General features: G+C 48.0%; 1 protein-coding gene across 9 annotated transcripts; it reads right to left on the minus strand.

The window, feature by feature from the left end:
- Positions 1–8,073: 8,073 nt before the first annotated feature.
- On the minus strand, positions 8,074–27,139 carry LOC149919249 (interferon-induced very large GTPase 1-like). 9 transcript variants are annotated; one of them, XM_090136498.1, is made up of 4 exons: positions 26,966–27,139; positions 25,474–25,574; positions 24,024–24,143; positions 11,481–19,702 (listed from the first exon to the last, which is right to left on the minus strand). In XM_090136498.1, exons 3-4 carry the CDS (start codon positions 24,091–24,093, stop codon positions 12,396–12,398), a joined length of 7,377 nt encoding a protein of 2,458 aa, XP_089992624.1. In that variant the 5' UTR covers positions 24,094–24,143; positions 25,474–25,574; positions 26,966–27,139; the 3' UTR covers positions 11,481–12,395. The 9 variants fall into 9 exon arrangements, 8 of the variants coding, with proteins under 8 accessions (XP_089992624.1, XP_089992629.1, XP_089992626.1 ...); XM_090136503.1 differs by lacking the exon at positions 24,024–24,143 and adding an exon at positions 19,956–20,013 and having other exon boundaries at positions 25,474–25,660; positions 26,966–27,065; XM_090136500.1 differs by having other exon boundaries at positions 25,474–25,660; positions 26,966–27,065.
- Between the last annotated feature and the right edge of the window lie 773 nt (positions 27,140–27,912).

Below are 27,912 nucleotides of genomic sequence, written 5' to 3' on the forward strand. Positions count from 1 at the left end.
AGCCCGGCCAAAGTGCCTTCACACTAATGTATGCAGCATGGGAAATGAGCAGGAGAAGCTGGAAACCGTGATATGCTTGGGGAAATATGATCTGGTTGCTATCATGGAAACAGGTGGCATGAATCTCATGAGTGGCATACAGTGATTGAGGGCTATAGGCTGTTCAGAAGGGATAGACAGGGTAGGAAGGGTGAGGAAGTTGCCCTCTATGTTAGGAAGTGGTTAGGCTGCGAAGAGCTGTGTCTGAGCAACAGCCACGATCAGGTCAGGAGCCTGTGGTAAAAATCAGGGATGGGTCCAGAAAAGGGCATCTAGCGGTTGGGGTCTGCTGCAGGCCACCTGATCAGTGGAGCCTGCAGACGAGGCCTTCTTGCTTCAGCTGCTGGAGGTGTCACCTCTCAGGTGTGAGGGAAGATGTAACTGTGAGCGAGTCACCAAAGAGCTTATCAGACTCCTTGATAGACCCTATCACTGTGAAACCGTGGGAGTCTGGAGTGTAAGACAGAGAGCAAACGGTATCTGTTTGCGTCTAAGGGTAAACAGGAGGTTCTGCTTGTATGCACTGTTAATCTTATCACACTTAAGAAACCTTTCATCCTTTATCACTGCTGTTTGGGAGAAGCTAGGCCCACTTAACTGTTTAGAGGGACAGGAATTCCTTGCTTGTGAATGGTATATAAGATGATGCTGAACACAATAAAGTAGAACCATTCTGATGCTACAAGAAACTGTGAGAGCTCTCTAACTCGACTGAGCGCCGACGCGCAGGCTCTTGTCCTGATGGGGGATTTCAACCACCTGGATATCTGCTGGAATAGCAGCATGGCAGGTGGCAGACAATCCAGGAGAGTCCTGGAGTCTGTCGAGGATAACTTCCTGGTCCAGGCGTCAGATGGACTGAGTCGAGCTGAAGCCTTACTGGACCTGGTGCAATACCAATAAATAAGAAGCACACAATCCCAGTCATTATAAAGGCTGGATGCTATTTTCTGCCTCGAGATGAGGCCGAACGTATCATGCTGGAACCCACGTAGGGCCAGTCCCTGTGGGAATACAAGCATATGCACGAGCCCAAGTTATCAGTGTAAGGGACCTTCCCAATGCCCTGTGGCCATATTCCGAACATTGACCATTGGCCGTTCCTTGAGCACTGGGGAGGCCCCAAAATGACGATCCACACGAGTTGTGTCTGAACGATCACGATTCAAAAAATTCAGCACAAGCAAAGCCTTACATAATCTTTCTTGTGGCGTGTCTCCCGTATTCCCCCTTTTTTTGTTTATTAAGAATAGATTTCAATGTTAGATGAGTACACTCAATGATAGCTTGTCCAGTGGGAGAATGAGGAATGCCTTTAAAATGTCTAACCCCCCATTCTTGGACGAAAGTTTGAGTGGCTTTAGAAGTATAAGCAGGTCCATTATCTGTTCTTATAGTATGTGGGATCCCCATAGCAGCATAAGCAGATAACCAGTGTTGACAGGCATCATGACTGCGTTCACCTGTACGTGCAGTGGCAAATATGAAGGAAGAATGAGTATCTATTGTTACATGTACAAATCTTAGACGCCCAAATTCAGGAACATGAGTAACATCTGTCTGCCATAGTTGAAGAGGTGCTGTGCCACGGGGATTTGTTGCTATTTGAGGCAAAAGGGCAATTTCCTGGCAGTCTGGGCACGTTAGAATAATGCTGCAGGCTTGATCCACTGTCAGTTGGAATTGTTTTTGTAAGGCTCTCCTATTCTGATGAAAAAATTGATGAGTGAGTCAGGCTTGCTGAAATAATTGAGGGGTAGCAAAGGCGACTGTGGCTTGATCAGCCTTGCGTTGCCCTCAGTTAAAGGACCAGGCAACGCAGTGTGTGATCGAATGAATATGCGTGATAAAATAAGGAAGAGTATGGTGAGAGACATAATGAAAAACTCGCTGATCTACCCAAATAGGTTGTTCTGTTTTCCAAACTAGGGGTATAGGTTGCTGCCGGACATCACTCAGATGTGAACAATCCAGATTTTTTATTACAAGTTCTCACATCACTTATACGCCTTCACAAGTTTTCTTTTTCTAGCTTTCCCATCCTCCCCTACAACTTTCCCATCCACCTTTACACGTCAACAGAGCGTTCTACAAAACACTCTTCAGCCGTTCACGTGGGCGCTTATCCAGTCAGAGCCGTGAGATGTTCTTTCTTCTTCTAGAGGTGTCCTTGGTTCTCATGCTGTTTTTCTTGCTCCGCAGCTGCTGCTCTGAACAGTTTTTCGTGTATTCCCACATTGTGTAGCCTGGGAAGAATATGGGGATGTTGTCCACATGTGTAGAGATGAGAGCAGGAATGGCAAGACACAGGTGAAGCTGAACTTGGTGAGGGATGTGAATAATAACAAGAAGGGGTTCTACAGGTACACAGGCAGGAGGCAGACCAAGGAGAGTGTTCCCCTGTGAGAAATGAAGACAGGGTAGTGGCTTCCTTGGACCTGGAAAAAGCTGAGGTGCTCAATAAGTGTTTTGCCTCGGTCTTCACTGGCTCTTCCCTATCTCTGCCAGGACCCTGAACCTCTAGATGGAGGTGAGAGGAGCATTTCCCTCCCACTGTGACAGTGGAACAAGTCCGAGAACCCCTCATGAAAGTGTATGCATGTAACTCCATAGGGCTGGATGACATGCATCCCAGAATTCTGAGAGATGGCCGATGTGCTTGCCGAGCTGCTCTCCTCCATATTTGAAAAATCATGTTTGGGTGAAGTCCCTGCTGACTGGAAAAAGGGAGACATTACTTCCATTTTTAAGAAAGGTAGAAAGGATGACCTGGGGAACCACAAGCTGGTGAGCCTCACCTCTGTGCCTGGGAAGTCCATGAAGCAGATCCTCCTAGGAGCTACGGTAAAGCACATACGAGACAGCCAGCATGGCTTCACCAAGGGCAGATTGTGCCTGGTCAATCTGGTGGCTTTCTATGATGGAGAGACAGCATCTGTGGATGGGGAAAGGGCAGTGGATGTCATCTACCTGGACCTCTGCAAAGCCTTTGACATGGTCCCTCACCACATCCCTCTCCCCAAATTGGAGAGGTGTGGATTTGAAGGATGGACTGTTTGGTGGATTAGGAATTGGCTGGCTGGACGCAGCCAAAGGGCTGTGATCAATGGTTCTGTGTCAGGGTGGAGGCCGGTCACAAGCGGTGCCCCTCAGGGGTTGGTCTTGGGACCGGTGCTCTTCAACATCTTCATCAGTGACACAGACAATGGCATCGAGTGCACCCTCAGCAAGTTTGCAGATAGCACCAAGCTGAGCGGTGCAGTCAATACAGTGTAAGGAAGGGAAGCCACCCAGAAGGACCTGGACAGGCTGGAGAAGTGGGGCCCTGAAAACCCAATGAGATTCAATAAGGCCACGTGCAGGGTGCTCCACGTGAATGGGGGCAATCCCAGGTTGTCACAGAGTTAACTAGATCAATCTATGCCCGTGACAGGGGGGCAGTAGGCCCCTCCCTTCCCCCCTCCCCCTTAACGGCTCCACAAAATGGGAAGGAAAAGGGTAAAGGAATGGGGATATGGGAGCTGGGCTCAAGGAAGGAAAAAAAAAAAACAGCTGCAACAATCTATGGAGGAAAGTTTATTTTACTACCTATGATATCGGAATGCAAGATAACACAATATAATACAATCTAATTGAAATTGAGACTAATAAATTGAATAAAATAGGCGAGAGAGAGTTCCTGTGACCGAGTCAAACCTGAAAAGCTTGGAATGGCTAGGAAAGCACCGTGCAGCACCCACTGCCAGGCAGTAAGAGATGCCCAACCAGAAAGGGCCAGATCCCATGACTTGCGCGATGTACAGGGACAGGTACCCGGAATTGGAGCATTAACACTTTAACTCCCAGTGCACTACGTGATGTTATGATGAGAAAGGCTGAAACCCAAAAAATACAAAACCATGACATTCCACCCCTTATTCTACATCACTACATCATGCTTAATATATATACCATATTACAAACAAGCAATGATTAAAATGCATTACACACACGTCTATATATCATACGTATACATAGAATTACTGACTGCACTCCCCCAACAACAAATTTCCTTGTGGTACACACTGAACATCCCCATTTTTCTGCATCACCCACCAAGTGGCCCCTGGCCCCTGGGCAAAAACAGTACCAGAAGCTGGAAGGACCCAAACTGCTTTTCCTAACATGCTCTTTACATGAACTACAGAGACTTTACCTCCCTCTATGGTATGTAGGGAGCTGGATTGAGTAGGACCATCACGATTGATAGATCCTCTGGTATTGACCAACCAGGTGGCTTCTGCCAAATGCTTCTCCCAGTGCTTAAATGTTCTGCCACCCATTGCTTTCAGCATGGTTTTTAACAACCCGTTGTAGTGTTCGATCTTACCAGAGGCTGGTGCATGGTAGGGGATATGATAGGACAAATTTCTTTTCATTTTCTGGTAGTTCATTGTATGGTGGGGCCTCTTCAACACGTGATACTTCTTCTCCTGGTGATGTTCTAAACCTTTTACCTTCAGGCCAGTCCCTGGTCACTTCCAAGATTCCTGGATGGCAGAGGCTCCCCATCTGTGCTCATTGCGTAATCAGTGCAATCCTCTTACTCCAAGTGGCATCAGTAGCATGATGGGTGGAGGGAACCTTCCCTTTAGACATCCAGTTCAGCACTGGCAGTCAAGGTGCCAGAAGGAGCTGCATTTCAGTACCAACCACTTCAGAAGCAGCCCGAACCCCCTCATACGCAGCTAACATCTCCTTCTCAGTTGGAGTGCAGCACCCTTTGGACCCCCTGTACGCTCAACCCCAGAATCCCAGGGGTCGGCCTCGGGTCTCTCCTGAGACTCTTTACCATGGACTCCAAGTGGGTCATTTCTCTCCAGCAGCAGTGTAGAGGATGGTCTTTGCATCCTGTCCCATCCGTACTGGCCCCAGGGCCACGGCACGGGCTATCTCCTGTTTAATCTGCTCAAAATCCTGCTGCTGCTCAGGGCCCCACAAAAAACTATTATTCTTCCGCGTCAGCTGATAGAGGGGGCTTACAATGAGGCTATAGTTTGGAACATGCCTTCTCCTAAAGCCCCCTTCATCTAGAAAAGATTGTGTGTCTCTCTTGCTAGTGGGTGGAGACATAGCAGTGATTTTGTCAATCACATCTGCTGGAATGTGATGACGTTCACCTTGCCACTTTATACCTAGGAACTGAATCTCCTGGGCAGGTCCTTTCACTTTGCTTCGCTCAGTAGCAAAACCAGCACGCAGAATTTGAATTATTCCCTCTCTTTCTGTGAAGACTTCTTCTGCTGTATCGCCCCACACAGCGATATCTCAGGTGCACTGGCCTGTTCCAGTACAGTTTGGATTAATCCATGGCAAATGGTTGGGCTGTGCTTCCACCCCTGGGGCCAACGGTTCCAGGTGTACTGAATGCCCCTGCAGGTGAAAGCAAAGTGTGGCCTACATTCTGTGGCCAAAGGAATGGAAAAGGAGGTGTTAGCAATGTCAATGGTGGCATACCATTTGGCTGCTTTTGACTCCAGTTCATACTGGAGTTCTAACACGTCTGGCACAGCAGCACTCAGTGGGGCTGTGACTTCATTCAGGCCACTGTAGTCCACCGTCAGCCTCCATTCTCCACTGGCTTTACGCACTGGCCATATGGGGCTGTTAAAAGGCGAATGAGTTTTGCTGATCACTCCCTGACTCTCTAGTTGACGAATCAACTTATGAATGGGGAGCAAGGAATCCCTGTTGGTGCGGTACTGCCGTCTGTGCACCGTTTTTGTGGCAATTGGTACCTGCTGCTCTTTTACTTGTAGCAACCCCACAACAGACAGATCTTCTGACAGGCCAGGCGAAAAAGACAGCTGCTTAATGTTGTCTGTTTCTACAACAGCTATTCCAAAGGCCCATCGATACCCCTTAAGAGCCGTGAAATGCCTCCTTCTGAGGTAGTCAATAGCAAGTATGCATGGAGCCCCTGGGCCAGTCTTTGCCATAGGATGTTTTTGCCAGTCTTTGCCAGTGAGCCTTATCTCAGCCTCCAACAGTCAATTCTTGAGAGCCCCCAGTCACTCCACTCTAGAAGCGAGGACACCATTTCTTGCCTTCCACTAAGGGCAACTGACACTGTTACTGGTGTCTCCTGTGATTGATCAGATGTGACTTGGAGATTTTCCCCTTTGGCTTGAACCTCAGCTCAGAAACTCTCTCCCTCCAGAATAGTGTTATATAGGGCACGGTAAGCACAAGCCAAGCCCCAAAGAAGTTGTACCTCCTTAGATCTATGTGAGCTGCACCGTCCCTGACTCAAATACTGGCTGAGTTTCTCGGGATCCCACAGGTGTTCAAGAGTGAAATCCCATGACACTGCAAGTCCCCATGCTTCTAAGATTTTTCCTAAACCTCTCCATCTTCCCTGCCAGTCAGCATTCTGTGGTTTTGGAGGAGACTCCTTCCACAGAACACGAATGGAGAGGTTTAGGAAAAATCTTAGAAACAAAAAAGAAAAACCATGACACAGGTACTTATGCAAACTGGAAAATCTCCTGGACAGCAGCCCTGCAGAGAAGGACTTGGGGGTGCTGGTGGACGAGAAGCTGGACACGAGCCAGCAGTGTGCGCTTGCAGCCCGGAAGGCCAACTGTGTTCTGGGCTGCATTAAAAAAGGGGTGGCCAGCAGGGAGAGGGAGGTGATTGTCCCCCTCTACACGACTCCTATGCGGCCCCATCTGCAGCACTGAGTCCAGGCCTGGGGCCCCCAGTACAGGAAGGACGTGGAGCTCTTGGAGCGGGTCCAGAGGAGGGCACTCAGATGGTCAGAGGGCTGGAGCTCCTCTCCTGTGAGGAAAGGTTGAGGGAACTGGGTTTGTTCAGCATTGAGAAGAGAAGGCTCCAGGGTGACCTCATTGTATCCTTCCTGTACTTGAAGGGAGCATATAAACAACAGGTGGATTCTTTCCTAAGAGATTTCTTTCAGGGAATTCCTACCAAAGTACATATTTTAGTGGAAGCCTCTTATGCTGTGCTTCTCGCATTATTTTTTTTCTTCTTCTTTTCTGTTGGTGTAACATTCCTGGCCCTCCCCATAAGCCATCAGCGAGTGGTGCCTCAGGTGTCAGTGCACAAGTATTACGGCCTTTTGCAGTGGTCAGCTGCTTCAAGCCACTCCCCCGAAAAAAAGACTCCTTCTCCCGCTTCTGCATGTCTTTGCAATCGTAAGCAGAAGCACTGTGGCACGGTGACACCACTTCTCATCCCCATAGATAATTCTCAGTTGTCAGTTAGAGCCTGATTGCCAGAAAGGCCTCACAAAGCGAGCTATGAGCCAAGGAAAAAAAGTTTTCAGCAGTCATCTTTCACGCCATACACATACGTAATTTAGAGATAGGTGTGGGACCATGTCAGAGCTCTTTCAGAAGTCCACATAGAGACTCCTGGGCCCCACAGTTGCAATAAATAAATAAATGAGGGTTTCAGTGTAGGACTCTGCATATAGATTTTGTGGCAGTGGGTGGAGAAAGTTTAACTACAAAGGAGGGGAATGCTGTCTGGGTGGAACCCCACAGTTCCTTAGTGATGAGGGCCACAGGGATGCTCCGAAGGCTGGAGCGCCTCTCCTATGAAGATAGGTTGAACATTGGGCTTGTTTGACCCAGAGAAAAAGTCTCTGAGGAGACTTCTTTGTGGCCTTCCAGTACCCAAATGTGCCCACAGGGAAACTGAGAAGGACAATTTGTCAGGGACTGTAATATGGAATGGTTTTAAACAACGATGGGAGATTTAGATTTAGATTTAGATTTAGAAAATACCAAGAAATTCTTTAGTCAGAGGGTGCTGAGGCCCTGGCACAGACTGCCCAGAGAAGCTCTGAGTGCCTCATCCCCGGAGGTGCTCAAGACCAGGCTGGTTGGGGCTTTGGGCAGCCTGACCACGTGGGAGGCGTTCCAGCTCTTAGGAGGAGTTGGAAGTGGGTGGGCTTTAAGGTCCCTTCCCACTGAAACAATGCTAAGGTTCCACAATTACTTGAGTGGAAAGAAAGCACACACAGACCAGTCCAGTCCAACTCTACCAGTTTAATAGCAAAGTCTACAAATGGTTACAGCGAATCACAAAGTCTCCAGGAGGATCAACAGTACTGCTGATGTCTACTGAGGAAGCTGCACAGGTAACTAATTCTCTATGTTGGTTATACAAGCGGCTTTTGCCCAGAATCTAAGCACAGGCTAAATGTAGTTGGATAGGCTGTGACATGGAGGGAATATTGCCAGGGGACGTGAGCCGGAGCTCACAGAAGTTGTGGGAAGGATACTTAATGAACATGGATTTAAATCACTATAACGGAGCTGAGAACTAAGTTTAGCAAGAAGGGGTTTTTAGATTCCCACAAATGTTTACCTGCACTCAGACATCACTGTCCTTTCTTTCAGTGTGACAAGGATTTCCTGCAGGGAAGCTATTCTTTTGCCAGAGTCATTTATTTTTACATAGATGCAGATAATTTGGTACTTTCTAATGCTGCCTTGGTCTTAACCTTGGTTGTATGCATGAGTGCTGCAGAAATGCATTGTTTCTTTTTTTGCTCTAAGACAAAGCTGATGCAGGCATTTATGGCAAGATAGGAAAGGAGTTTGACTTTATCATGAAGGAGGAGCATTTCTGAGGAGCGTCAGGAGTAGAACACCTCATTTTGCCCAGCTTTATGAGCAGTAATTTTGCAACAGTATTTTGTGGATATTCTCATGTCATGGTCTTCTAACATGCAGTGCAGTTGCAGATTTTCCTTTGTGTCAACTAAGCCTACCTCAGTTTGTCAAGCGCTTCCTGCTTTGTAATTGTGTGCCACGAAGCAGGGATTTCCCCTCTGCCACAAAATTTACCATTGTTGAGTTCTTCTAGCTGTGCTCTGAAATGAGACACAAACCATTTCCAGTATTTTTGCATGGATGTGTCAGGATGAATGTTCCAAGTACAAAATGGGTGTTCGGCATCTCGGTACTTCTTGTTCGGGATCCACTTGCCTTCACCAATCCTGAAGCTACAGTCACTGGCAACAAGGCTGGAACAAATATCAATGACAAGGTTGTCTGTTTTATCCCATTTGTATCTGCCCAAAAATTGAGGACGATGGAAGACAAGTTGGTGGTCTCCATCATGGTTTGGCATAGTGTTTGTGCAAACTGCCCCACAAAATGGGAGCTGTTGCAGGAGCTGTTAGGCCTGCGTCTGCAGAGGAGCTGGAGGAGCTGCTGTGCATCGTCGGGGGGGAGCAGCATCCACAGCACCATGGTGATGTCCCCACAGCTGGACCAACGTCACCTCCATCCCCAGGGTGAAGGCTGTGGGCAGGGAGGTGATGCCATGTGATGGAATTAAGCACATGACGTGGCAGCAGTGCTGGGGGGAGTCCTGAGGCCACAGTGTCCCCCAAATATCCCAAACGCAGCTGGTGATGTAGGGATGCACATGGGGAAAGTGGCTGCTGGGTGACGCCAGTGGGTGCTCCTGCATCCTGCAGGGGGAAGCCTGGTGACAGTAGTGCAGTGGGACTGTCCCCTTCCACCAGATCGTGCTGCAAGCCCAGGGTGCAGCAACCCACATCATGGGACCTGCCTTAGTTGAGTATTGTACATCACCTGGGGTTGGCAGAATGAGTAGGGCATGGGGCACAATTGTGGGCCTCAATAAACATGACTGGGTCTGTGAAACTGCTGAATGGTTGTGCCTGAGTGATATGCCACCTCCTGGGCTCCATGTATAGTGCTATCCCTTATTTTTCCCTCTTTTCCCCAACTTATTTTCCCATTTTTTCCCCCTGTTTGCCAAGGGAAAGGAGGCAGAGCAGTCTAGACTCAAGGCTGACTTGGGTGGGATGGCTGTGCTGTCATTCAGAGAGATCTGGACAGGCTGAGAGTTGGGTGGAGAGGAGCCTGATGATACTCAACAAGGGCAAGTGTGGAGTCCTACAGCAGGGGAGGAATAACTGCATGCCAGAGGTTAAGGGCTGAGCTGCTGGAGAGGAGCTCTGCAGAGAAGAACCTGGGGATGCTGGTTGAACAGTGGTTGACCAGCAGTTGAGCAGTAATTGACCAAAGGTTAACCATGAGCCAGCAGTGTGCCCTTGTGGCCAAGAAAGCCAATGGTACCCAGGGATGCATTGCACAGAGCGTGGACAGAAGGGCGATGGAGGTGATTCTCCCCTCTTCTCCGCCATGGAGAAGCCCCACACCTGGATGAAATATTCCATATGGGGCCTCACAAGGGTAAAGCAGAAAGGGACAATCCCTCATCCTGCTGGCAGCTCATCTTGTGATGGAGCCCAGGATAACATTGGCCTTTAGGGCTGCAAGCGCACACTGCTGGCTTGTGTTCAGTTTTTGATCAACCAGGACCCCTAAGTCCTTCTCAGCAGGGCCACTCTAAAGGAGTTCTTCTCTCAGTATACACATCTGGGATTCCCTTGACCCAAGTGCACTTTGCTTTGCAGAACCTCATCAGGTTCACAAGGGCCCAACTTTTGAGTTTGTTAAGGTCCCTCTGGATGGCATCCCTTCCTTCTGCAGTATCAACTGCACCGCTCAGCTTGGTGTCATCAGCAAACTTGTTGAAGGTGCACTCCATCCCATCATCTATGTCACTGATGAAGGTGTTAGGGAGTACTGGTTCCAAGACCAACCTCTCATTGCTCATCACCGGCCTCCACCTGGACGTACAGCCTCTTCTGACCAGTTCCTTACGCACTAAATAGTCCACCCCTCAAATTCGTCTCTCTCCAATTTAGAGATAAGGATGTGGTGTGGGACCATGTCAAAGGCCTTGCAGAAGTCCAGGTAGAGACTCTGTGCCCCACAGTTGCAATAAAGAAAGAAATGAGGGTTTCAGGGTAGGAGGACCGTGCATATAGATTTTGTGGCAGTGGGCACAGAAAGTTTGACTACAAAGAAGGGGAATGCTGTCTGGGTGGAGTCCCACAGTTCCTTGGTGATGAGGGCCACAAGGTTGCTCGGAAGGCTGGAGCACCTCTCCTATGAAGATAGGTTGAAAGTTGGCCTTGTTTGGTTCAGAAAAGAGAATGCTTCAGGGAGACTTCTTTGTGGCCTTCCAGTACCTAAGGTTGCCTATATGGAAGCACGGAAGGACGATTTGTCAGGCACTATAGTATGGAATGGTTTTAAACAATGAGGGGAGATTGAGATTTAGATTTAGAAATTACCAAGAAATTGTTTAGTCAGAGGGTGCTGAGGCCCTGGCACAGGCTGCTGACAGAAGCTATGAATGCCTCATCCCTGGAAGTGCTCAACAACGGGCTGGATGGGGCTTTGTTCAGCTTGATTTGATGGGAGGTGTTCCAGCCCATAGCAGGGATTAGGACTGGGTGGGCTTTAAGGTCCCTTCCTACTCTAACCATGGGAGGATTCTACAATAATTGTGGCTTAAGTGGAAAGAAAGCACGCAGAGACCAGTCCAGTCCAACTCTACCAGTTTATTAGCAAAGCCTGCAAGAGACTATAACAAATCACAAACTTTCCAGGAGAATCAACTGTACTGCAGGAATTGTGCAGCAAACCCCACTGTCTGCTGTGCTGGTACAGGCAGAGCTGGTGAGATGTTCTCCAGACCAGCACCCAGTTCCCACCTGCCTTCACAACACAAATGCTGACATCACACACTGCTGATATCTACTGAGAAAGCTGCAGAGATAACTAATTGTCTATGTTGGTTATACAAGGGGCTTTTGCTCAGAATCTAAGCACATGCTAGATGTAGTTGGATTGGCTGCAAGATGAAGGGGAGTACACCAGGAGATCTTAGCAGGAGCTCATGGGACTGTGAGCACATCTTAACATAGGAAGGATACCTTATGAACATGCAATTAAATCACTATAACTGAGCTGAGTACTAAGTTCAGCAAGAAGGGGTTTTTAGCTCCCCACAAATGTTTACCTGCTCTCAGACATCACTGTCCTTTCTTTATGTGTGACAAGGTTTCCTGCAGGGAAACTATTCTTTTGCCCGAGTCATTTATTTTCACATAGCAGCAGATAATTTGGTACTTTCCAATGCTGCCTTAGTCTTTAACTTTATCTGTATGAATGGTTGCTGCAGAAATGTGATCTTTTTTTGCTCTAAGACAAAGCTGATGCAAGTGTTTATGGCAAGAAAGGAAGAGGAGTTTGACTTCATCATGAAGCAGGTCCATTTCTGAGGAGTGGCAGGAATAGCACACCTCATTTTGTCCAGCCCTACAAGAAGTTAGATGCAGTTCTTTTGAAATTGTTGAAGGCCATAATTGTTACAACAGTATTTTGTGGAGAGCCTTAAGTCATGTCCTTCTGAAATGCAAAGCAGTTGCAGATTTTCCTTCGTGTCAACTTAGCCTACCTCAGTTCGTCAAGTGCTTCCTGCTTTGTAATTGTGTGCCATGAAGGAGGGATTTCTCCTTTGCCATGAAATTTACCATTGTAGAATTCTTCTAGCTGTGCCCTGAAATGACACACAAACCATTTCCAGTACTTTTGCATGGATGTATCAGGAAGAATGTTCCAAGTGGAATAAGGACGTCCTGCATCTCGGTATTTCTTGTATGGGATCCATGTGTCTTCACCAATCCTGAAGCTACAGTCGCTGACAACACTGCTAGAGCAAATATCAATGACAAGGTTGTCTGTTTCATGCCATTTGTATCCGCCCAAAACTTCTGGACGATGGAAGACAAGCTGGTGGTCTCCATCATGGTTTGGTACAGTGCTTGTGCAAACTGCCCCACAAAATGGACACTGCTCCTTGCACCCTGGAAAGTGTTCCAGCAGTATTGTGTGAGGCTGCTTTTCAAATGAGCTCAAATCAGCACGAGCAAACTCTTCCTTGAGACGATCCCTCAGGGGAGAAAGTGCCTCCGTCATGGCGTTATTCAGGAACTCTATGTCTGTTATCTCCAGATGTTCAATGCCAACCAGGTCACTCCTGGGCAATCTTAGGTCCCCTCCAAGTTCTCTGCAGAATTCATCCAGCCAAAGAGAGATTATCTTATTGCTGTCTATTCTGTCTTTAACAACTGTGGTTGATGTAAATACAGCTTTCTGAATTTTTTCATAGTACTGGGTAAGAGTTTCATTTAAAAACATCACCAGTCGACTGTTCTTATCTAAACAGTATGTCTTCACATGTGTCTGAATGTAATTCTCCAAAAAGTCTGATGGGGAACTAAGATACAGCTTGAATTTTTCAAAATTTTCTTCTTGTGCCAGGTATTTCAGTATGCAAACTTCCAGATTGGCTCTACTGCCATTGAAGTCTCGTATTTCACTCCTCATTTGTTCAGCTATGACAAGAGCTGTCTTGTCATAGATGGCCAGGCGAAGACCTGGGTCGATCTTGCTGCACAGGAAATCAGCAAATGTTGTGATAGAAGTGGCACCTTGGCAAGAAATCTGGAAACATTTGAAGAAATCTTCTCTCTTGCTTTGTAGGTAGATGACTGGGTCATTTGCTTTCCTGAAGGCTGCGTGCATGTCTTTAAACCTGGCTGCTGCCATTCTGCACAGGTACACTGAAAGATCTATCTCGTAATCTTTTGTAAAATGACATTTTTCCGAGCTAGGGACAGTTTTCACACCTTCCTGCACTTCATTTAGTATTTCATGAATAAAAGTGTGACTGTAATCCATTTTGTCCTTTTCCTTCTGGTCAATGTTTTCCTTCACACGCCTTATGATGCGTTCTGTAATGTGCTGTAAGGTGCTCAAATCAGACTCACGAAAATAAGACATAAATTTGTCCAAAACCTTTTTCTGGGATATGTGTTTCTTCATATCAAGTGAAAAGGTGGTCTGCTTGGAAGATTTCAAGATTCGATCAGCTATATTTGAACCCTCCTTAAAGTGTTTGAGAAGGACATTTTCTATTTCCACATCGATGTCCACCTCTTCCAGAGTGGGAGCATTAGAAGACACTTCAGTAACCCAGGTCATCCAGAGGGAATCAAAGTTCCTCCTCAATTCTCGTTCACTTAATTTCTGGCCTACTACAGACAGAGCCAACTCCCTGCTCTTTTTCAGGAGCTCATTTTCATATTCAGATTTCCTCTCATCCAATCTACTCTGGCTCTTCTTTAGTTCTAGAAGCTTATCACACTTCCTCTTGGTTTCATCAAGAAGGGACGTTTTTAGCTCTTTCAGATTCAGTTCCGTCCTACTTTTCCACTGAATCAGTATTTCACAGTCTCTGTCTTCACTGAAGAACTTCTCCACGTCTTTGGTGATGGCATCACTTGTTTCTTGCACCAGATTTTCAAGCTCTTTCATGGTGACTTTCTCCAGCTCTCCATTCCGAATCTTATTGTCCAGTTGCATTTGCAAGTCTAAGACGTGCCTTCTCAGTTTCCAGGTCCACTGACTAAAGGAGGTTTCCAGTTTCTTGTACGCAGCAATCTCCAATGAGTTCTTGAAGCTGAAAATGAAGTTTTCATTCCGCAAGGCGTTCCACAGGTCACTAATACGAACTTTCAAGCTGGAGAGCCTCAGAACACTGCCCGGAGATTCCTTCTTGGCGTCTTGGAGAATTTTGCTCTTTAATTGCTGGACGTTCTGGCTGTAGGTGGGGTTGGGTGGTGCCATTGGCGGGTTACCCTCCCACAGGTGAGCAAAGTAATGAATGTGGGTGTTCACGTCAAAGCGGATGACATCACTGAAGCAGGTGATGTCACAGAATTCCTGCTGGGCTGCTGTCACTGTCATTTCATCCAGTTTCTGCTGCAGACGCCTTTGTCCTTCCATGTTCTGTTCCTTTGCTGTTATTTCGCCCACATTTTGATGTACAAACAGGCAGCTTGGGGAAAGCTTGACTTGCTTCATCCTCAGAAAAGCCTGCACTGCAATCTGAAGGATGTCTTGCATTTCGGAAGGGTTCTCTCCAAAGATGTTGATTAGAGTCATGTTGCCAATGCCAATGACAAAGGTGGCCAGCTCGTTGTCATGATTCAGTGAGTGCTTATTGGCCATCTCTATGGCACGAAGTCCTTCCGTGTCCACAACCAGCATGTAATCAAAGTTCACATCCTGCTGTAGTTTCTCGTCCACTTTAATGAGCTGCATAAAAGCTCCCCGGGTGCATCTGCCGGCACTGACATTGAACTGGAGACCGAACATGGTGTTCAGTAGGGTTGACTTCCCTGTGCTCTGGAAGCCAAGCACGGAGAGGACAAAGATTCGCTTGTCACCTAACCTCTCAATTAACCTGTCAAAGATTGCTGCAACCCATTGTAAGGGTACGTAAGAAGCGTCACCATCCATCAGCTCAATGGGATACCCTGAAACCATCAGATCAGCTGCAATTTCAGGTAGTTTGAGAATACATACATCTTTGGAGTTTGTTGATTTAAGAGCTTCGTAAATCTGCCCTACCTCTCTCAAAATATGCTCAAGGCCAATGGATGAATCATTGATTTCATTGGAAAGGGAATCTAACCTTTTCATCATTACAGTTTTGGGGTTGTTTTCTTCATTGCTTTTCTTCATTGCCAACATTTGAGACCATAACTGATGATAGTCTCTCTTCAGTTCATCAAGGCGATCGGAGGACAGGTCATCCATGAATATCTTCATCCACTGCAGGAAATATTTCTTGGTGTTGCCTGGCTGCGACTGGAGAAAGCCAAGGAATGACTTCATCAGCTGATTGAGGGGAAATGCTTTGTTCAGTTGCTTTTTTCTTATTGCTGCTTTGTCACATTCAATTTGGCTCCTATGATGTTCTATGCTCTTGTTCCTCTTCTCCTGTAAGCGAGTGAGTTCTTTATCCTTTTTACACCAATTGTACCACAGTTCTCCTTGAAGAGGCAGTAGCTTTGATTTGATCTCAGACAGCTGCTCTCCCTTCAACAGCTTCACCAGCTCGTTTGCCTTTTCTTTGGCTATCACACATGCTTCTGCATCTTCATCGACCAGGAAGCCGTGCTGGCGAGCTGTGCCCAGACACATATCGAGGCTAGAGAGTGTGCTTGAGCCCTCCAGGAGATCTCGGATTGTTTTTGTCAGCTCGCCCATTAATTCTGCTTCGTTCCTGTTCTTGATACCTATTCTTACATTTTGGCTAGATCGGCCAGCTGCAATGTTCTCTTTCTCAGTGAAAAGACAAACCAAGGGCCTCTGAGACTGCCACAGGTCCTGTAAAATTCTCCTGCCTTTCCTATCACCCTGATCAGACTCAGAAACGAGAACCACGTTCACAGCAGAGATCTCCTGCAAGAAGCTTAGCTGTGGCTCGTGATCCCTGGCATCTCCGTGCAGGTTACAGAAAGCAACACAGCTGTCAAAACTGTCATCATCGCTGCCACGGGGACAGTACCAGGAGATCTCCACCACACCTTTCATCAGCAAACAGTCTTTGGTGCTGCCTTTGCAATGCCGATGGAAAAACGTGTTGTGTTTCTGTTTGCTCAGCAGAGCGTTCAGGATCTGAGACTTGGAAGAGGAAGGAGAGCTGCCGATGCGTATGAATGACACGATGGGTGTCTCTGCCTGATAAATGAGTTTGTTTGTGTAGCTGCTACATTTCATTGTCTCTCCTGATTTTGCAGTTCCTTTCCAGCTCTTTTTGATTTGGCTGAGGGACCAGAGAGGGAACTCGATCTGTGAAGTGCATGGGTTGGGGATCAGGAGGGGGAGTGCAAACTGGCAGAAGGCAAGCTTTGATGCAATGTACTGCCTCATGAAATCATTGGCACAATGAAAAATGGCCATCTGGACGTCCATAGGGTGCACGTGGCTCTCCCTGGTTGCAGATTCAGGGGCTCCTTCATCCAAATCATTGAAAAAGTCATCAAAGGAATCAGAGGGCTCTTCCTCTGTGGCTTTTGGTGCAGGAGTGACTTCTGGCTTACTCTCATCCTTGCAAGTCAGGTACCTCACGCTGTAGTCCACACACAATAGCTTTTGAAGGAAGTAAAATGGGAGTTCACTCTCCTTGCTGGGCTGGCTGTCACGTACAGATGTCTTGTGTATGATGTGGAAGTCTTCCGACCCCATTTTTCTTGGATAGTATCTTTCCAGCCCAAGGCGCTTAAGTAAGTTGAGGAACTCTGGGTTTGCACTGGCTGGATTACTTTTGGATTTGCTGTCATCTGACTGGGGTTTGGATGGACTGCAAGGCGGTATTCCTTGCAAAGTCTCTTCCATGTCTTTGATTATGCTGTGTTTCTTCAGATCAACAGAGGTGTCCTCCAATTGCCCACTGATGTAGGACTGCAAGTCTCTTTCCAGCCCCTCCCAGTCTCTGAAGGCATTCTGTCTCTTGAGAAGATCTTCTATCTGTGCACACCATGAGTTCTTCATCTTCTCTTCCATGAACACTAAGCGGTCACTCTTCTGCTCAGGGGACACCTCACTGCTTTCAGATGTTATGGTGAGGCCTGTGAAGAGCAGGAAGGCCTGGGCTCTGTAAACATCCTGCTCCTTCAGGCTCTGATGCTCATCATATGCTGTTTGCATTTCCTTGGCCATGAAGTGAATTTCTGGACAACCAAGGAGGTACTGAAAAGTGCTGCTTTCTACTTGGTATCCTATTGTGGTTGTAACTAAGAGCACTAAGAGTTCTGTGTCTTTCTCTGCCCTTTCCTTCAAATACTGGAGCAAAGAATAAATAGCCAGGCTTATAGTCAGGGTGGCTTTGATCTTTGCTTCATGAATGGCAGATACAGAGGTGGCTGGGGAGTAGGTGACTTCCTGAATGTGGTCCTTCATTTGCAGCAGTGTCTTGATGAGATCCTGAATCTCAGAAATATTGGGAGTTTTGGGAAACGTGTGCTCAGTGTTGAAAATCCATTGCATAATGAAGGAAGCCTTAGGGAAGTCCTTAACAGAATAGATGTGAGGATGCAGCAGGCACTGCATCAGAGATTTGATGTAGATGATGTTTTGTGGAGGCGATTTTTGGCAAAACAGAACGGTATTCACCAGGAACTCCTGCAATGCCTTATGTGACAGGCATACATTGATCCAGACACTGAGATTTTTTGTTTTTTCATTCAGAGCCTGTTTGAAATCTGTCAACGTGAGCAGTTTCCTTTCATCCCCAGTGACCTCCCATGTCTTCACGTGCTCCAGGAAAACTCTGGCCTCTTCCACGGCACTGGCCAGTTCCTCTCCAAACACTGTGCCAACACTGTGATTTGTGAGTGCTTCATATGCAGCCCTGAGGCTGCTGCTCATCTGATAGGTGGATTTAAAATCACCGCTGTGGTTGGACAGGATTATGTCCCACACTGGGATCAGCTGAAAGCCCCTGTCGATAACACACCAGGTTGTGTTACTGGCCACAAGCCCACACTTCCACTGGGCAAGGCAATCTGTCTCTGATGGACCTCCTGTGTTGGTCACGGAGAGCTGAATCGCTGTGTGGCTGCTGCCTCTATCGCTTCTCCCAAGTGATGCTTGTGAGCTGGACTTTGAAACGTCAACATTCACTCCCACACTGACAGCAAAGCTGCTGAAGCTTGCCCTGACAAAGCAGTTCAGTGCTTCAGATGCTTGTTGCTTCATCTCTTCCCTTTGCTCTTCCCTGAATCCTTCGGAAGATGCTTTCCACCAGAATATGCCCCCGAAGTGGAGGGGTCCCTGGTTGACGTGGGACCCAAACCTGCTGAAGAAGCTGGCACACCTGCTCTTCAGCATGTTGAGCCTGTCTGCCTCCTGGGTGATGCTCAGAAGCTCCTCGATGCGTTGCAGCTCCCTCAGGGCCCCATCTGAGAGGCGAAGCTGGTCCTTTTGGAAGTAGCAGGAGGCCAGAGGGGTGTACTGGTACTTGGTGGTACAAATGTATGTCTGCTCTGAACGTGAGTGGTGAGTGTCTTCCTTGCGTGAGGAGTTGCTGTAATCTTCACCTCCTTCAACACTGAACCCCCAGAATCCGGCTTTGGCAGAAACGCTTAGGCTGAAGCCCAGCTGCTCCATGGACTTGGTGAAATTGGCTTCTGCTGCAGAGGAGGATAACTCCTTCCTCTCAAGCAGAGACCCTTGCTCCGGGCCAGCAAGCTTGAAACCCGTGGGGACTCTGATGAGCTGCTCTCGCTTTGTCAGCACATCTGCCAGGCTGTTGGTTCGGTAAACGCCCTGCAGAGCCAGGCCTCCTGATGCCCGTCTCAGGACCTCCTCATCAGAGACATTCTCACTCCTGCCCAAGGACATCTCCTGCTGCTCCAGTTGCTTCTGGATGCTTGCAAGCACATCTGCCAAGGCCTTCTCTGGTGGTGGCCAGTACTCCCTGGGAATGTCCATGGCTTGCCATAGTGCCTCCTCTTTCTGTGTTATCATCTCCTTGCTATAGCTGTGGCTCTGATGCATATCTTTCAGCTCCTGCATGGCTCGCTTAGTTTCTTCTTGCCTCTGCTTCATCATCTCCAGGCGCTGCTTCTGCAGCTCCTCAGCAGTTGCTTTGTTGTCTGTAATTTGGAGAAGCTTTCGGAGTGCTGTTTTCTCCCAGGGGTACCGTACCTCACTCTCCAGCTTCAGATAATCTTCATATTGCAGATGCTTCAAGGCTTCTTTTGATTTCACACCTAATACCTTCATCAGCTTGGGAAGCCAGTATCCTCCATCCAGTCCTTCGCTCTGAAATGTTTCTGCCAGCAGTTGTTTAGCAAGATTTGCCTTTTCCAAATCCTCTGCTCTCTTCTCCTGGGACTCCATGGCTGTGGAAGAGGTAAACAGATTGCAGTTGAAGGCACATTAGAAGAGCCACCACTTTTTCATAGAAAAGGCCTCTCCACAGCTTCTTCCCAGAGGATTCTTCCCACCTGGCTGCTAGAAACCAAGTTTGGCCACCCAAGAAACAGGTTGGTATGGACAGACACCCAAACACACCCTGGACTTGGCTACACAACCAACCATGGACAGGGAGCTGCCTTCAGCAGCTCCCATGTGTGTCCGCCAGACTGCTCTCACCTGTCACAGGCTCTCCTTCCTTTCAGCGCACAGACATGAGGTAGAGTGGGATTGCACACTGTGAGAAACATGTTCAAAATCAAAAATTTCTAATCAGGCAAATATCTTCATGAATCACATAATCATAGAAATGCTCAGGTTGGAAAAGACTTTAGTGATCATCAAGTCTGACCGCAACCTAAACATACAACCCTAACAACTCTCTGCTAAATCATTATCCCTGAGCACCACATCCAAACGTATTCTAAACACATCCAGGGATGGTGACTCAACCACGTCCCTAGGGAGCCTATTGCAGTGCTTAACAACCCTTTCTGTAAAGAAGTTTTTCCTGATATCTGTCCTAAACCTGCCCTAGCGCAACTTGAGGCCATTTCCCCTTGTCCTGTCACAGGAGCAGTGAAGAGTAGTTTATTCATTATTGCAATAACGGGTGCACACCCCCTACTGACAAGGGAGAAAGTGAGCACCTAATCAGTGAAATCCATTCTGTTATATGCCCTGGGTCTGACGCAGGTAATGCCTCTGCCGGAACTCACTGGTTGAGCGTCTCAGGCTCACAGTCTTTCCAATGTTGTTGCTACAATGCCTTTCCATACAATGTCTGTTAACAACCCACTGTTTTCAGGCTTGTTCTGTACTCTTTGTGGTGATAGGAGGGCAATGTTTCCAAAAATTAGCACATTGTTCTGTCCTGGACTAGGCTCTCCCCTACCCTACATAATGTGCCAAGTCTACCCTGGTCTGAACGCCTCTGTCTCAACTTTACTCTGTTCAGCAGCTTCCTTGGTGAAAAACAACTTATCCTACACAACATACAGAAATACTGGAAATTTCCACAGCAAAAACACAACCTACCTCTCACAACAGGGACAGAGAGGGAAGGATTTAATATGGAGGCCGGACAGAGTGCAGTGACCAAGGCTGGGCTTGCTCAGACAAGTGATCTGCCACTGGTCTCATGACAGCAGCCCCTTTCACATCCTCTTCTTCCTATTCCTCTTTTTTAGTCCCCTTCCGTTTCCCTTCAACATCATTCCACAGGCTGTCCTCAAATATCTCAAAGTTCTCCTGTTCCCTGTGGTTAATCCAAGTTGAGTATCTCCAGAGCAGGGCCCAGAGTGTTCTGTCACCCATGAAGCAGCCATTGGAGACTTTGGGTCATCAGCCTTTGCGGGAATTCAAGATAGAATCTTAAGAGCAGAAGGTGCAGAACAAAATTGACATCAGGAAGGTCAAATGATGAGAACAAAGGACTCCTTCAGGAGACAGAAACAAGAATCAATCGAGCCACATGATCCGTGCAAAGTAACGACTGTGATTAGAGGAAGACTTTGATTGGATAAATGCCTGCGTGCATGGTTAAGGAGTAGACCATGGGTGACTGTGTGAAATGTTTTGTTGACACGTAAAAGTGGGTGGGAAAGTTACAAGAGAGAACATGGGAATGTAGATAAGGGATGTCAGAACCTGCAATGAACGATTCGGATGGTTCCCACATCTGAGTCTGTGCCCTTAGGTGCTGCAGCTGGTGCCCAGCAAGGCAGTGCTCTCCACCAGTGAGCACTTGATGACAGCCTGCAGCACGGTGACTGATATGGAGTTCATCCCGCCCCACTGTGTCACACAGGTGGGCTGCAGGGAGCTCACCCACTCCAGGATCTCGCTGTACTTGATGGGCTCATCCAAGTTCAGCAGGTTGGGGTTGACGCTGCGGACAGCGTGCGTGTAGACCTGCAGCAGCTGAATGTCACACTTCTGCTCCGCTTGCCGATGTGCTGGAATGGGCTGCCCAGGGCAGTGGTGGATTCATCGATCTTGAAGGCATTCAAGGAACATTTAGACAGTGTGTTGAGGGACATAGTGTAGTGGGAAATATTGGTGATAGGTGGACAGTTGTACTGGATGATCTTGTACGTCTTTTCCAACCTTGCTGATTCCACGATTCTGTGATTCTTAAGAAAGTTGACAACCCTGCCTTGTTTGCACAGCTCAGGTGAGTTTTTCATTATGTCTCTCACCATACTCTTCCTTATTTTATTACACATATTCCATCACACACTACATTGCCTAGTCCATTAACTGGGGGCAGCTGTAAGGTTGATCAAGCCACAGTAATATTTCCTATCCCTCAGTTATTTCAACATGCACGACTCTCCCATCAATTTATCCATCAGAATAGGAGAGCCTTACAAAAACAATTCCAACTGACAGAGGATCAAGGCTGTAACATTATTCTAACGTGCCCAGACTGCCAGGCAATTGTCTCTTTGCCTCAAATAGTGACAAATTCCCACGGCACAGCACCTCTTCAACTCTGGCAGACAGATGTCACTCATGTTGAAGAATGTGGCCATCTTAAATATGTACATGTAACAACAGATACTCCTTCTTCTTACATATTTGCCACAGTGCATACAGGTGAACGCGGTCGTGATGCCTGTCAACATTGGTTATCTGCCTGCGCTGCTATGGGGATCCCACATACTATAAAAATGGATGATGGCCCAGCATATACATCCATGGCCATTCAAATATTCCTCCAAGAATGGAGGGTTAGACGTATTACAGGCAATCCCCATTCTCCCACTGGACAAACTATCATTGAATGTGATAGTTTCATTTCATATATCATTGAAATATAAATAGATTATGTAAGGCTTAACTTGTGCTGAATTTTTTGAATCAGGATCATTAGATACAACTCATGTAGACCAGCATTTTGGGGCCTCCCCAGTGCTCAAGGAACAGCTGACGGTTAATGTTTGGAAATGACCACAGGGCATTGGGAAGGTCCCTTACCATTGATAACTTGGGTTGTGGATATGCTTGTGTTTCCACAGTGAAACACACAGGCCCTAGCTGGGTTCCAGCGCAATACATTCGGTCTCATCTCAAGGCAGAGAACAGCATCCAGCCCTCATAATGACTGAACTGTGTATTTCTTTCTTATTGGTATTATTTGGTACAATGTTGTATTGTAGATAACTCATGGGTGCTTCAAGAGTTACAATTATTAGGTCTGGAGCCCCTGGTACAAGAAAGAGAACTGTTGGAGACGGTCCAGAGGAGAGCCATGAAGATGATCAGGGGACTGGAGCACCTCCACTACGAAGACAGGCTGAGGGAGCTGGGCTTGTTCATCCTGGAGAAAAGAAAGCTGCAGGCTCATTGCAGCCTTTCAGTCACTAAAGGGAGCCTACAAACAGGAGGGGAGTCAACTCTTTGAAAGGGGAGTCAACAGCAGGACAAGGGGAAATGGTTTTAAGTTGAGGGAAGAAAGATTTAGTTTGAATGTCAGGAGGAAGATCTTTACAGAGAGAGTGGTGAGAGTGGAACAGCTGCCCAGAGAGGTTGGAAGCCCCATCCGTAGAGGTGTTCAAGGCCAGACTGGATGGGGCCCTGGGCAGCCTGGTCTAGTATTAAATGTGGAGGTTGGTGGCCCTGCATGTGGCAGGGGGGTTGGAGATTCGTCATCCTTGAGGTACCTTCCAACCCTGGCCATTCTGTGATTCTGTGATAGGAACTGTCAAAGCTGTTGTGTGCTTCTTCGTCAGTTTTAGTAGTGGTCAAATGTGAATTGAACAGAATTCGATGTTACTGATGCTGAAATCAATGGGAATAGCTCTTTTAGTGTAATTTCATCACCCCATTATCAGTAACGCCTGGTCATGTTGCATATAGCCTACCAACTAACCTTTTCTTAATTTGTGGAGGCAGAAACTGGAAAGGAATCCCAGGCAAAGCTAACAGAGGACCCGGTACTATAGGTCATTTAACTCTCTTTCATCCCACTACTCAGGATTTTAAAATATGACCATGCATCACTCAAGACAAAGGCACACGTTATCTTACTTTGATTCCACATGGGATTGCAAAATAGAATTGTGGGATAATACACAACAAATAGTTTGGTTCACTGCTCCCTTCAATTGACATCTGTGTCAGGGACTTAAAGGCTCCTGACTGAAGAATGATCCTGGCATGGATCAAGTATTCTGACAGTTTTAAGGGAACTGACATTTGTGGTTGTAGCTGCAAATATCTTGATCTGTAGAGAGAGCTGACCTTGGTAGTTTATTTCGTTTCTGCAAAGACTGCTTTTGGAAGCCGGTGTTCCACTTGGGCTCTGAATCATGTGCTGGCCATGTGGATACAGCGTGCAAATGGAGAAAGCCTGGGGAGACCCTGGGGAGAATAAAAGCAGGAGAGAGGCTGTGGTGGGAGAGAGAGGAAAAGTGTCCCTTGAAGCAGGGGACGCCCTGCTGGCACTGCCTATCGCATCACTGCCAGCACGTGCCTTCTCTCTCCTTTCTGGTGGTTTGCCATCTCTCAAGGGTTGGTAAGTTATAGTGCACCTGCTTAGGGAGTTTCTGCTTCCTGCTTACAGGGAATATCTGAAATGGATGCCTGTGTGTTTGACTGTATGTATGCTGAACAAAGCTCATAACCCTCTGTGCAGCTCTGAGTGCATAGTTTGCTTGCCATTGCTCCTGAGACATCCTGTCTCTCACATCCAAATGCACCCTGAAACAGCACAGCTCAAGCTTCCGCCACACTCACCAAGTTAGGATGCTAGTGGCCAGCTAAGAAAAACAGTGCCCCTAGTGATGCTCTAGCAGGCTTGCCCACTGATGTTGTTTTTCTGTGCGACATGCAACTTCACAGAATCGTGTGGCCATTGATTTTCTATTATTAATTCAGGGGCATGGTTGTGGGGATTTTAAAAGCAGGTGTTGAATGAATGTTAGTAATCATACATCAGAGTATACTAAAGTTGATGATTTTCCCTAGTCAATTACAGCTACACACAGAATGGGACCCTCTGGGATTTTTTTCCAGGTTGCAGGAACTTGTGCCATGGGCCAAACACATTTGTACTTTTCTTAATGGGTTAAATAGCATTGCTTGCCATTATGCTATATTCGCCTTGTCTCTTGCTTTCAGCATGTTGTCACCTGAAGCCTTGATTGAGTTATGATAACCCAAATGCATACAGCAGTGCTGTTACAAAGCGTAACACAAAATGGAGGGGAAAGCTCTCAGTCAGGCAGTCAGGATGCTGTGCAAAAGATATGTTTATATTATTAATATGACTAGTGCCGTTGTTTTGTATCATGCTGACAGCTTGCCAGTTGATGTCCCTGTGGGGTTTAGTTTATCACTGCCCCCGTTACTTATCATTGCATTGGTACTGGAACAGTCCTTGACTGGATAATGGTAAGGAAGCCAATGCTCTCACTGTCTACATACCCTTACCGTGCTGTCATACCGAGCTGACAGTCATCTCTGTCTCTATTCAGGTGAAGAGATTTATTCAGTGCACAAAACCTTCCTGTGCAATCAGCTCTCATCCCACCAACAACATGCTACAGCCTTTCCATCTCAGGAATTGATGCCAGCCCCTTGTTACTGTGCTCCTTTGACTCACGCAGAGGCTTTGTGCCCTCTTTTCCTTTATGCTCGGGGAAGATTTAAGTAAGAATAATAAATGGATTTGCATTCTGAGTCCTCTCACCTCCCAGCAGGTGCTCCTGGTGGTGACGCTCGGCTTTCCAGCGGACGCAGGGCACCAGGGCACGCGGCCCAAGCGAGGCAGCACACAGCCACTTGTCAGGCCTGGTAGACAAGGCAGGGTTGTGAAGAAGGACTTGGGCACCACTTCAAGAATTCAGGAGGAAAAACACGAGGAAATGTCCAGAATCCTAAGGAGAAAAACAGATACTCAGGTGAAGGCAGCCATGAATACAGAAGAACAAATACATTCCATGCAGTGGTGAAGCCCATCCCTTCTTCTGCCCCAGCAGGACCTGCGCAGGGCCACGGTGGAAGCACACGGAGGGAGCTGTAGGAATATGACCAGCACTGGTGTGGTGTTGGAGGAGCACTGGATGGAGGGCACCAGAGAGACCCAGGGGAACCCCAAGCATCCTTGGGTTCTGGTGCAAGGCTTCCTGCTCTGGGTGGCCCTTCAGGGGCAGGGAAGGGACCAGGGGGACCCAGAGTTATCTTGGTCCAGCCCAAAGCACCCTGGGGTTCTGTGAACCCTGCAGGCACTTTGTCCTGAGAGAGACCGCAAGCTGCTGGGAGCTCCCAGGTTGCAGGTTCCTTCCAAGGGCTTACAAAGGCGTCACCTCTCTGCATCCCCCATCCTCAGGAAAGGTCAGGAAGCCAGCTGGGCTTTAACAAACAAATCCTGAACTTAGGAAACTTGTCGGGTATTCTTCTCTGAAAACAACTGAGCCGGAGAAGCACTTTCAGTTTCACAAGGACATGAGCCTCTTCTAGGAATGGCTCTGATTTCTGAGAATCAGAAAACCCAGCAAGCCAGTCTTCCCTTGGCCATTCATAAAATAATGGTTAATAGAGCCTGGAACACATCTTGGCAGGGCACAGAAGGGGTAGGGAAGGGAAGGCAGCATTGTATATATAGGCTCAGCAACAAGACAAGTCCCTCTATGGGGAACCCCACTGAAAGCAAAGATAAGAAGGGCGTATGTGTGCACGGCATGTTGCACAGACACAGCTGTCAACAACGGTCCCAAAGTGGTGTGCACCATGACACACGTCCAGCAATGCTGCACTGAGCTCTTAACGCTGCAATGAGTGCAGCACGCCAGCACGCAGCGTGGGGCCACATAGCTGCAGGGCTCTGTGTGGGCTGTGCTCCACAGCCCTCCCAGTTCTGTCTTGGGGATCTGCTTCCAATCCACCCTTGCGCTGCCCTTCCCTCCCAGTGCTCCTTGTGCTTCCATCTCTGCCACGTTCAGCCCCTGATCTGGGTGCCGAGTCCTTCATGCTTCCCTTCTCCACTCCTCCCTGCCCCCCAGTGCAGCCACTGCCATCACAGCCCCCACAGCACAGCCCCTTTGCCCCCTGCCACAATCCCCTCTTTCCTGCCATCCCTCTCAGCCCAGCACCATAACATGAAGCACCAAGCAGAGCACAAAGGGGCTCCCAGTGGGTGTGAGTGCCCCTGCCCCACCCCAGGCACCTCAGCCAGGCCCTACCTGCATTTTTGGTGCTCCACAGCCCCAGTGCTTTCTGAGTCTGGCTCTGACCCTGCTCTTATATAGCTCAGAGCCTCTGCACAGGCTGCAGCTTCCTGCTTGGTGGGGCAGGGGAAGCCTTCTCCTCCCTGAAGCTGCAGCTGGAAGTGAAACTTGGCAGCTGCTGGATGAGATGCTGCCTGGAAATCTTCGGATATGGCCATGCAGTCAATTACTTATCCATGTGACAGCACAACCACCAAATCATTGGAATATTTATAATGTTTGGGACAACCTGGTGTGAACCCAGAAAAGGGCCATGAAGATGCTTTGGGGCCTGGAGTAGCAGTGCTGGGAGGAGAGCTGAGAGAGCTGGGGCTGCTTGGCCCGGAGCGGGGGAAGCTCACCAAGATCGGGCCACAAAAATCCTCGCAGGATGTGCAAGGGATTGGATCCAGGTTCTGCTCCGGCAGCCATGGGGCACAGCCTGGAGCCCAGCAGCTGCCCATCAGCAGCACTGCAGTGCAAGGTGGGTGCCAGAGCCCTGGCACAGGGAGCAGAGAGCAGTGGGGGCTCCTCCTGGGGGATCTGCCACAGTTCCTGGCCGTGGTTATGGGCTCCCTGCTCTGGGCAGCCCTTCAGGGGCAGGGGAGGGACCAGGGGGACCCAGAGTTTTCTTGGTCCAGCCCAAAGCACCCTGGGGTTCTGTGAACCCTGCAGGCACTTTGTCCTGAGAGAGACCGCAAGTGTGCTGGGAGCTCCCAGGTTGCAGGTACCTGCCAAGAGCTTACAACGGCGTCACAGCATCCTCAGGAAAGGTCAGGAAGCCAGCTGGACTTTAACAAACAAATCCTGAACCTAGGAAACTTGCCCAGTATTCTTCTCCAAAAACAATTGAGCCGGAGAAGCACTTTCAGTTTCACAAGAGCCTCAGCCTGTTCCAGGAATGGCTCTGATTTCTGAGAAGC

Source organism: Phasianus colchicus, chromosome 2, assembly GCF_987193195.1.
Source record: "Phasianus colchicus chromosome 2, bPhaCol1.hap1.1, whole genome shotgun sequence".
In the NCBI taxonomy this organism is placed as follows: domain Eukaryota; kingdom Metazoa; phylum Chordata; class Aves; order Galliformes; family Phasianidae; genus Phasianus; species Phasianus colchicus.

What these genes read in the sequence shown, in the direction of transcription:
- LOC149919249 (XM_090136498.1), bottom strand. Translation starts at nt 24,093, where the DNA reads ATGATTCAGAGCCCAAGTGGAACACCGGCTTCCAAAAGCAGTCTTTGC. An exon ending in AAACGAAATAAACTACCAAG is followed by an intron (nt 19,703 to 24,023) that starts GTCAGCTCTCTC and finishes CCTCTTCCACAG; the next exon opens with CCATGGAGTCCCAGGAGAAG.